Source organism: Triticum dicoccoides, chromosome 7B (genome assembly GCF_002162155.2).
Source record: "Triticum dicoccoides isolate Atlit2015 ecotype Zavitan chromosome 7B, WEW_v2.0, whole genome shotgun sequence".
NCBI classification, from domain to species: Eukaryota; Viridiplantae; Streptophyta; class Magnoliopsida; order Poales; family Poaceae; genus Triticum; species Triticum dicoccoides.
In genome coordinates, this window is record NC_041393.1 from 69,825,888 (window position 1) to 69,836,962 (window position 11,075).

Genomic DNA, 11,075 nt, shown 5'->3' on the forward strand with positions numbered 1-11,075 from the left:
ACTTATACTTGTTAAATGATATTATCTTATTTATCTTTATTTGATCATTCACTTTGCCTGGTGATGAGTGCATGTATTCAATCTTTATTATTTTGAGCGCTCCACCAAGATGTATGTGACACGGGAGAGTAACCCATGAGCATAATCCCTTATGCATTTGCAGTCCAAAGCAAATCTTAAACCATGCACAAATTTACGGGGAGCTCTTGCTTATCACATACTTCTCAAAGCGACGATGCTCTTTCAATCTTATTATCATTTGTTGAAGCTTTGATCTATATGTTGTCATCAATTACCAAAAAGGGGGAGATTGAAAGTGCAACTATCCCTAGGTGGTTTTGGTAATTCATAACAACATATACTCCCTCCGTTTCGAAATAATTGTCATTGGAGGGGGTTTTCCGACCAGGTGAAAACGAGTGAAATTACCAAACTGCCCCTCCCCCACCCACCGATTTGAAATCGCACGGGCCGTCGTCTTCCTCCGTCGCTCCTTCCCTCCGCCAGGACTCCGTCGTCTTCCTCCGGCGCTCCTCCCCTTCGCCGAGCTCCTCCTCGTCCACATATCCGGCGCCCTTCCCCGCCGGTTGCCTGCGCCGCTCCAATTGAGAGCCCGATCCCCTCTGGTCGCCCTTCCCCGCCGCGATCGAAAGCTCCCTCGCCGCGGTCCGGAGCTCCCTCACCGGCGGCCGCCTTTCCCCACCGGCTGCTTGCTCCGCCGCAGCTTCGAATCCTTCCTCGTCGGCCGCCTCCCTCCACTCCAACCGAGAGCTCGAGGTCAGCCGCCGCTGCTTCTCACTGCTCGTTTCTGCTCCCGCATATGCACAATGATTTTGATCAGAATTGCATGGATTTCTGCTGGATGAACACAGAGAAAAAATGTTTTCAGTAGGTTGATGTACAAAACCCGAAAAATTAATTCAGTTAAAGCAGAAGTGCAGAGTGTATGTAACAGAAAATACAGTTAAAGAAGAAGTGAAAAGTGTATGTAACAGAAAATTCAGTGTATGCGTATTTTCAGTGATGGTCTGAAAATATTTGAAGAGTACTCAAATGTCCTTAAAATAAAATGTGAGACCAATGCATAGATAGACCAATGTTGAGACCAATAAAATTTACCTAACACTAGACAGAGATGTCTCCTTGCAACAATCTCTACAGAAAATTCTTGTACTCATGTTAGCTCTTAGCTAACACTGGACACCGGAGTAGATTCAATTTCTGAAAAAATGGGGTGCAGTACAAGAACTAAGAAACTTGTGCAGACCATTTACAAGTTGTTCTAGAGACAACATGACAAAATTCATAGAGTATTTTCTTCGATTTTAGTAGTCCAACTTCATTCTTTTCCCCAAACTACCTACTTTGTGTGGTGATCAATGAATCCGTCAACCCTACAAGACACATGCACATCCTCTTTTTTATGATAGATAGATTTCCTTTATGTGGTTCATCTTCTACAAGACCATCACTGAAAATAAACCACTACTAAGCTTGCACACTGATATGGAGCACTAAATGGCAGAATGATTAGCTAAAATGAATGTGAAATGTGAATAAGCCAATTCATTCTATTACCCCTATTTGTGTAGAACAGAATAGAATAACAATTTGTCTATTCTTTTATTAATGGTTTTCTACCAGAAAGCATTGTACTCTGCACCTGTATGGGTTCAGGAAATTGCAACCAGGACACATCCACAATTTCAAAGTATTACCCAAATTACCACATGTAATGAGGGTTAAGCCAAAAGGCTCTTTGTGACAGGTTTCTTTCCGACGAGTCATTAGATCATACCTGGAAATAGTTGCATGACCACAACAGCAAGATTCAACATAATTATTTAGCCGTAGATCAGCAAGACAAAGTTGGCTAACGCTCCTCGACCACCAAGGATAGAGTCCGGATGTCTTATATTGTGAGAAAATCACACTTCACCAACAGCTAGCTGCAGAACATGATGTTTGGTTATGATAGCATACCTTCAGCAAAATATGACAACAGTATTGATGTGTTTGAAGCTGCAAATTCTTTGCCCCTGTTTTTCAAGAGAATCAATTAGTTTAATTAACAGAAAATGTTTTGCTGATATTGATGCAAAACTACTCTTAATGCTACTGATGCATGACAAAGGAGTTCCTGCTACTCCTCTACACCAGCTACTACTGCTTAATGATGCATCTTATACTACTGCTTCAAGATGTAGGAGTACTAAACATTTTCAATTAACAAGTTTCAGGAGAAAATGGATCTCCCAGATCTCAAATTCACTCCACCTGCAGAAGATGTGGATGAAATGGATGAAGATGCGGAAAATGAAATGTAAGGAGATACAAGAGAGGGGATGGAAGGAGATGAAATTGTTCAAAATCCAGAAGGAGATGAAATTGTTCAAAATCCAGGTACAGTTACAGTTGATCATTCCATCATTTCATCACTTGATCATTCCATCACTTCATCACTTGATAATTTCATTTAATCATTTCTCTGTTGTATGTCCTAGTACAAGTGTTGGGCAAGTTGCTAGGAAATATAAAACCCTCAATGACCAACAAAAATTTTCTGCTTATGTAGCAATGCATACACTGTGTATGAGTAGAGGAGGCACTTTTTTGGGAACTGATAAGCAAGACATTGCAAATTTTTTTGGAGTGGGTGTTTGGAATATACAAAGAATTTGGAGGAAAGCAATGAAGCAAATTAGCAAAGGTAAAGAGGTGGATGTTTCTAATAAAAAAAAAGGAAATTCTAGAAGAAAGCCTAAGGACATTAACCTAGAAAAAATCCTAACGATCCCATTAAACAAAAGGTCTACCATTAGGTCACTTGCCTGGCAACTGGGGTGTAGCCCTACCACACTTCATAGAAAGTTCATGTTAAACTTGATAAGGAGGCATACAAACTGTGTGAAGCCAGCTCTAAAGGACCAGAATAAGAAGGATAGGATGAAATTTTGTTTGTCGATGCTTGATGAGGCTACAACAACAACTGCAAGGCCTAAGTTCAAGACTATGCATAATGTTGTCCATATCGACGAAAAGTGGTTTAATATGACAAAGAAGAATAAAACATATTATCTGCTGGATGGGGAGGAAGATCCTACGAGGCCTATACATGGCAACTGTATTGGTAAGGTGATGTTCTTGACGGCCGTTGCTAGGCCGAGGTGGGACAGTGAAGGAAACGTGACCTTCTCTAGGAAAATCGGTATCTGGCCATTCGTGAAGGAAGTTCCCGCTCAAAGGAGAAGCGACAGTAGGCCCAGAGGTACAATAGAGACAAAATCAATAAAGGTCGACAGAAAAGTGATGAGGGAGTTCCTGATAGAGAAGGTCTTGCTAGCAATACAAGCTGTTTGGCCCGAAGGTGATGCTGGACATACCATCTACATTCAGCAGGATAATGCTAAGCCCCATATCTTGCCAGAAGACCCAGAATTTCTAGAAGCTGTCGCAAAAACTAGACTTGACATCAGAATAATACAACAGCCTCCCAACAGTCCTGATTTGAATGTGCTTGACCTTGGGTTTTTCAACTCGCTCCAATCCCTGACAGATTGTCTGAGTCCTAAAACACTACAAGACCTTATTAAGGGTGTTTTGGAGGAATTTGAAGGCTATGACGTTTACAAGCTCAACATAATTTTCCTAACTCTGCAGACGTGCATGATTGAGATCCTAAACCATGCAGGGGGTAATGGGTATAAAATACACCATGTAAACAAGGAAAGGCTTGAGGGGCTTGGAAAACTACCTCCAAGATTATCATGCCCTCCAGAGGTGTATGCAAATGCCCTGCACAACTTAGGTCTAATGGAGAGGGTTCAGTGACGAGGCCTGTGATGCTTGTGATGCTTGAGATGAGGCTTGTTCAGATGCTTGAGACGATGGTTCAGATGCTTGACATGAGGCTTGTTCAGATTCTTGAGATGGTTCGGATGCTTGACATGAGGCTTGTTCGGATGATTGACATGAGGCTTGTTCGGATGCTTGAGATGAGGCTTGTTCGGATGCTTGAGATGAGGCTTGTTCGGATGCTTGACATGAGGCTTGTTCGGATGCTTGAGATGAGGCTTGTTCGGATGCTTGACATGAGGCTTGTTCGGATGCTTGACATGAGGCTTGTTCAGATGCTTGAGATGAGGCTTGTTCAGATGCTTGAGATGAGGCTTGTTCAGATGCTTGGCATGAGGCTTGTTGAGATGTGGAGTATGTGTAGTTCCTTCAGATGAGTCTTGTGCGGAGTGCATCCCATGTGAAATTACTCCATATGTGTAATACTCCATTTTGTGAGACTTGTATGTGTAACTCCATTTTGTGATCATTTTTACTCCATATATTTTTTTTCTCCATTTTGTGAGACTTGCATGTGTAATCCTTTAGTTTTAATTAATCAAAAACGTTTTCTTAATTAATTAAAGGAAAGTTTTTAGTTTAATTAATTAAAGGAAAGGTTTCGGTTTAATTAATTAAAGGAAAGGTTTCGGTTTAATTAATTAATTAAAGGAAAGTTTTATTTGCTTGTGTGGAGTACTCCATTTAAATGAAAGAGAAGAGAAGAGAGTAGTAGGAGAGAAGATGAGTGAAAGAGAAGAGAAGATAATTTAGAGAAGAAGAGAACAAGGAAAGGAGTGGGAGAGGAGAGGAGTATGGAGGGCACAAGGGAAGTACTCCAATAAACCCTACACTAAACTACTGATGCAAGAAGAGAAAGAGAAGAGACAAGAGAAGTCCTACTGTAACTGAAAAAGTTCCAGTTAAGTAACTGAAAAAATTCACTTGCTACTCCTAATGATCATTTGATTATCGAGAAGCAGCACAAATGTTCAGTTAAAGCAAAATTTGACTATCTAGGTTGTTGTTTTACCTAATCTTTAATTAATTGTAGCTAATCTCTCCAAGCAGTACTAAACCAACTAAGGTCACTTTAAACAGGAGTACTACACTTACAGTAATTTCTGATAGGAGAGTAGTAGGAGAGGAGAGGTGTGCTTGCAAGTCCTACACTAAACACTACACTACTCCAAGAACTACTCATATTGTTGTTGCACTTGCTGAAAAGAGAAGAGAAGTCAAGAGAAGGAGGGTACTCCTGCTACAATTCATTTAATTTTAGTTAACTCAAGTTCATTTACTGAAAAAAAAATCATTTAGTTTTAATTAAAAAACAAGTTTCAGTTAATTAAAATTAACTAAAAAAGTTTCAGTTCATTTACTCAAGCAGGAGCACGCTTGCTACACTTGCTATTGATGCTCCTGTGCTCACTAAATGGAGTAATTCAGTTACCACTGATCTAGTGTTAACAAATGTGCTCACTAAATGCAGTATAAAATCTTTGACATCAGCCATTCACTAAATGTGCTCACTAAACTGAACATTGGTAACACTGTAGCTAACTAACTAAAATTACAGGTCCTGGGCCACAAATGCTGCCATGTTTGTATGCACATTCTTGTGCAGTTTCTGCTCCATGTTGGAATACAAAAAGGAAACCAAACATGTTGGAATACAAAAAGGAAACCAAACATGCTGGAATACAAGTTGGAGTACAAGCGCTAATCAATAATATCAGGTCTCTCACCTCAGCATGCTTGGTTAAGTATTTTTGTTAACCCCTTCACTGCCACAAATTGTCCATCAGCAAGTTGTCCTTTGTACACCTCAGCATGCCGTCCCTTTTCGACCAAATTATCTACAGAAACATTGTACATTCAGTTTTCAGCTGGAACATGAAGCAAAGCAAATCAAGAAAATGCAAGATTACTTGTCTTAAATGTACTCTAAATCTTGCAACCACTACTCCAAAACAGTACTAAAAAACTACTGCAACTAAAACAGTACTGAATCTGATTTGGCGTGCGGGGAGGCAGTCTCCAGCCCACCACCGGCATCTCCAGGACCCACACGAAGATCTTCACCAGAAGCCCAGCGACCCGCGGAGCTGGTCAACGGAATTCACAATTCAGAATTTAGAATTCAGCAGCAAGAAGAGAAGACCCATTAGAATTGCACTGAATACCACCAAATTTGGTATACTGAAAAACTACTGCAAACAAAACAATACTATACTCCATTTTACTCCAAAATTAAGCTACTGCATTACTGAGGCTTCATGTGCAAAAAAATAACAATAGTTACTACTGCTTTCAGTAGCACAAGAACTACTCCAGGAGAGATAATTAACGTTAACAGTTTCTTTTCCATGCTTCTTTGCCAATCGATGAAGCAGCAGATTTTAAAGAAGAAAATCAGGAAGAGGAACTTTTCCTCCAACAAGTCTGGAGGATGGTGGATCAACCTTTTTTCCACTGGTGGATGGACTGGATGGAGCTGGTAACTAAATTTATTCAAATTGGTGAAGTGAAAAGAGGAGAACCTTCACTGGTGGATGTGTGTTTGAATTATGCCCCCGCTCACTGAATGATTTGCAATTTCTGAATGGTTTTCAAGTCTGGACTCTGAGATGCAAATACCGAAAGGAGGTCCCGGGAGTGTTTTCTTGTGATGAGTAAGAAGAATCTATAGTATGAGTAGCTCTACAGTGTGCGTACCTAGTCAATGGTCTGTACAACGACGTGTGCACGACGACGACGTGGAGGCTCCGGCGCCACTCTAGGTCCGCTCAGGCGCTGCTCCGACTCGTCAGATCCGCCGCTCTGCTGCTCCGCCGCCAATCTAGGTCCGCTCGGGCGCTGCTCCAACTCGTGAGATCCGTCGCTCTAGGTCCCCTCGGGTGCCGCTCCACATCCACGCCCCTAGCCCATATCCAGCTCTGACGCTGCTACACATCCATGCCTCCGTCATAGAGAAGCTCGTCGCCGATGCAAAAAGAATCAATTTTGCCTACGGGGTGTGAGTGAAGGCTGGGTGGTGGGGAGAAAGGGGCAGTGGAAGAGGCCGGCGACGGAAAGAGGAAGATGCCGGTGACTAGGAGAGGGGGAATGCGGCGACGAGGAAAGGGAGTGGCCGGCCACGGAGAGGAGAGGCTGGCGAGGGAGAGGTGACGAGGAAAGGGGATAAGGTGGCCGGCGAGGGAGAGGAGAGGGACAGCGAGCAAGAGCAAGCGAGCGGATAAGGTGGAAGGGTAAATCTGGAAAGTGAGAAAAAATTATAGCGTTGCGAAATTTGTACTGGCATTGCCCAGCGACAATTATTTCGAAACGGAGGGAGTAGCTCATTGAGCTAATACTATTCCAAGACAAATATTTCAGGAAAGCTCAATGAATGGCATGGCATGGATGATGAAAGTGGATCCCTCAAAATATTAAGGATAAAAGGATTGGCTCAACTTCAAAAGCTCAAGACTCTACATTTTACATTTTAGTGATCCAAGATCACATTGAGTCTATAAGAAAAGTCAATACTATCAAGGAGGAATGAGGTGTTGCTTGATGAGCTTCTTGCTTCAAGTGCGTAGTGATATGCTCCAAAAACCCTCAACTACTTTCTCATATCCACATATGACCTAAACCTAAAGTCAAACTCGGCCCCACCGATTCTTTCTATCCGGCGCCACCGAGTTCAGATGTCATAGCCACTGCCACAAACCCTAGGCAAATCGGTCTCACCGATAGGGATCTCGGTCTCACCGAGATGGGATTATAATCTCTCTGTTTCCCTTCGTAACGTTTCGGTCTAACTGAAGTGAGCGATAGGTCCCACCGAGATTGCAATGTAAACTCTCTGTTTCCCTTTCGTAACATTTCGGTCTCACCGAAAAGAGCGAATCGGTCCCACCGAGTTTACTTGACCAACTCTCTGGTTAGCTAATTACCAAAATCGGTCTCACCGAGTTTGTGTAATCGGTCTCACCGAGATTACGTTATGCCCTAACCCTAACCATATCGGTCCCACCGAGTTGCATGTCGGTCCCACCAAAATCACTAACGGTCACTAGGTTTACTGAATCGGTCAGACCGAGTTTGTTGATTCGGTCCCACCGAGATTGATAAATTGTGTATATTGGTTAGATTTTGTGTGGAGGCTATATATACCCCTCCACCTCTTCTTCATTCGTGGAGAGAGCCATCAGAACAAACCTACACTTCCAACTTACCATTTCTGAGAGAGAACTACCTACTCATGTGTTGAGGCCAAGATATTCCATTCCTACCATATGAATCTTGATCTCTAGCCTTCCCCAAGTTGCTTTCCACTCAAATCTTCTTTCCACCAGATCCAAATCCTGTGAGAGAGAGTTGAGTGTTGGGGAGACTATCATTTGAAGCACAAGAGCAAGGAGTTCATCATCAACGCACCATTTGTTACTTCTTTGAGAGTGGTGTCTCCTAGATTGGCTAGGTGTCACTTGGGAGCCTCCGACAAGATTGTGGAGTTGAACCAAGGAGTTTGTAAGGGCAAGGAGATCGCCTAGTTCGTGAAGATCTACCGCTAGTGAGTCAAGTCCTTCATGGGCGATGACCATGGTGGGATAGACAAGGTTGCTTCTTCGTGGACCCTTCTTGGGTGGAGCCCTCCGTGGACTCGCGCAATCGTTACCCTTCGTGGGTTGAAGTCTCCATCAACATGGATGTACGATAGCACCACTTATTGAAACCACGACAAAAACATCCGTGTCTCCAATTGCATTTGAATTCTCCAAACCCTTACCTTTACATTCTTGCAAGTTGCATGCTTTACTTTCGGCTGCTCATACACTCTTTGCATGCTTGCTTGAATTGTGTGAAGATTGCTTGACTTGTGCTAAATTAGTTAAAATTTGCCAAAGACTAAAATTGGGAAAATGTTAAGTTTTTAATTGATCAAGTAGTCTAATCACCCCCCCCCCCTCTAGACATACTTCAAGGTCCTACATACATTAACAAAAAAATGCGTGACAAACATAATTCGACATAAATATTGATCATCAAATAATAATGCCGGGCAGTCAAACATTCCGCATTCCTGTCACACAGGGTTTGCACAAGATGGAAGAAAAGACAGCCCTTTTGAACATAATGACTTTTGTGTTCTTTACTATCCTACTCTCGAATTAGGGAGTAGGATAGTAAAGAACTCGAAAGACATTATGTTGTGAATGGTTCTCTTTTCCTTCATCGTAGCGAATCCAATATGTGTTAGGAATGGAGGATGATTGACTTCGACATTAAGCTTCTATCCGTTGAAGCTTGGCTTGTTGTTATTTCTTCTTCCATCATATGACAACCGCTATGTGTTCAAAATAGAGAATGTCTAATGTCGGTAAGTCAAACATTCTGCATTCCTGTCACACAGGGATTTGCCGAAGATGGAATAAAAGACAACCATTTTGAACATAACGACATTCGAGTCCTTCAGGATCCTAATACCTAATTTTAGACTAGGATAGTGAAGAACTCAAAAGCCATTATGTTTTCAATGGTTCTCTTCTTCCATCATAGTGAAATTGCTATGTGTTAGGAATAGAGAATGATTGACTTCAACATTAAGCTTCTGTCCATCGGCTAATCGTTGTTTCTTCTTATGTCGTAAGCAAACGCTCTCATTTTAGATGGATCGAGTATGATCATGACGACTCGAAATAATTAAACACAAGTCACACAACAATGTTCGAAACAACATACTAATTAAGTTCACAACAATCATACAAGTAGCAAAGGATCTGATGTGTGGACACATTGGCTCTCTGCCGACTCCATCAAGGGGTTGCCGCAGTCCCGACCGTGGCAAGGGTGGCTATCAAGGTATCTACAGCTGCACAAGCTCTCTCGGCTGAAGCAGCCACCCTCTCGGCCGCTGCACAAGCATTGTCCTTGTAGGCGGCCGGCCTCTCGGCCGCTGCACGAGCTCCCTTCTCGCAGGCTGCTGTCCTCTCGGCTGTTGCAAGAGCGCTCTCCTCGCAGGCAGTCGCCCTCTCAGCCGCTGCCTCCGCTCTCTCGACAGCTGCATGAGCTCTCTCCTGTGAGGCCAGCACCTTCCGTGCCGCTCCAACCACCCTATCGGCGGCCTCGGTCTCCCTAACAAGGCGTCTCCAAGTCCCCATCTTTGTCGTCGAATAGTGAACACGCAGACCTAACCTAACATGAAGAAAAAACACATTGAATTTAGAATGAAAAAGTCCGCACACAGACATACCTGCATATGGGTTGACTTTCAGTATGTCGAGACTCTCTTCAACAGCTGTTATCTCTCAAATGGTACTATTTAGTTTTCACGTCAGATGTGTCGTATTCGATGATCCATTTAATGTGGGTGTTCTAACCCTTTAAGTGTGCAGCCGATGGTTCCGGCCTGACGAAGATGTATGTTGTGCCCGGCGCAAGCACCTAGATTGCCCTGAGAAAAGGACATGGAGTATTTGATCCCGAGCTCATATGCTCCCGCATGAACAGTAAAATCGAAAAAATTCAAAAAAAATCTGTTTTCTTTTGTGATGAACATTGATAAATTTTCTAACTGCGTGCAAAATTTTAGGTTGAAAGGACATTCGTGGGGGTCTGGGCAAAAAAACAATGGTCCAAAAAGACTGTTGTTGGAAGCATTTTGGAGCATCAATTTTGTTTATTTTTACCCAGACCTTCACGAATGTCATTCCGACATGAAATTTTGCATGCAGTTAGAACATTCATCAATGTTCATCACAAAAAATATTCATATTTGTTTGATTTTTTTATTTTACTGTTCATGCAGGAGCATATGAGCCCGGGATCAAAAGAGCACTTTCGCTGAGTAAATAAAAAATCAATCGGCAGATGACGCCAACCAAAATCAAAGTCCCTCCAGGATCCTCAGCAAGCCCGCAGACTGATTTCTCCATTGCTGACATTCAATTAGGGCATGGGCACGGCCTAGTGCGGCAGCACCAATCCCGACCCTGAATGAACATAAAAGTATTCTTGCAAAGTTATTTACTACAGAAAATAGAGTATTCCAACTTGAGCTAATGCCCCAAAATATTTGAATGAAGTGGAGAGGAATTCTTAAAACAGTTTTGCTAAAGCACATCTAGATGTGCAATAAGTATTGCACATCTAAGTCCTATGTCATTCTTCTTAAATTTTTTGGAGGATTCAGTCTCACGCAGAAAAAGATTCCGAGTATTCCGGTACTCCATATTTTCCATGGAAATCAATGA

The 11,075-nt window shown here is 42.4% G+C and overlaps 1 protein-coding gene across 15 annotated transcripts; it reads right to left on the minus strand.

Annotated features, from left to right (window-relative positions):
* Positions 1 to 310: 310 nt before the first annotated feature.
* LOC119337907 lies at positions 311 to 7,075 on the minus strand. 15 transcript variants are annotated; one of them, XR_005163688.1, is made up of 6 exons: positions 6,553 to 7,075; positions 5,843 to 5,942; positions 5,583 to 5,693; positions 1,799 to 2,039; positions 1,120 to 1,221; positions 311 to 855 (listed from the first exon to the last, which is right to left on the minus strand). XR_005163688.1 is itself a non-coding variant. In XM_037610157.1 (3 exons), the coding sequence occupies exons 2-3, from the start codon at positions 5,588 to 5,590 to the stop codon at positions 426 to 428; spliced, it is 438 nt and encodes a 145-aa protein (XP_037466054.1). In that variant the 5' UTR covers positions 5,591 to 5,942; positions 6,553 to 7,075; the 3' UTR covers positions 311 to 425. The 15 variants fall into 15 exon arrangements, 1 of the variants encoding a protein (XP_037466054.1); XR_005163685.1 differs by having other exon boundaries at positions 1,120 to 2,039; XR_005163686.1 differs by having other exon boundaries at positions 311 to 858; positions 1,120 to 2,039.
* Positions 7,076 to 11,075: the final 4,000 nt, after the last annotated feature.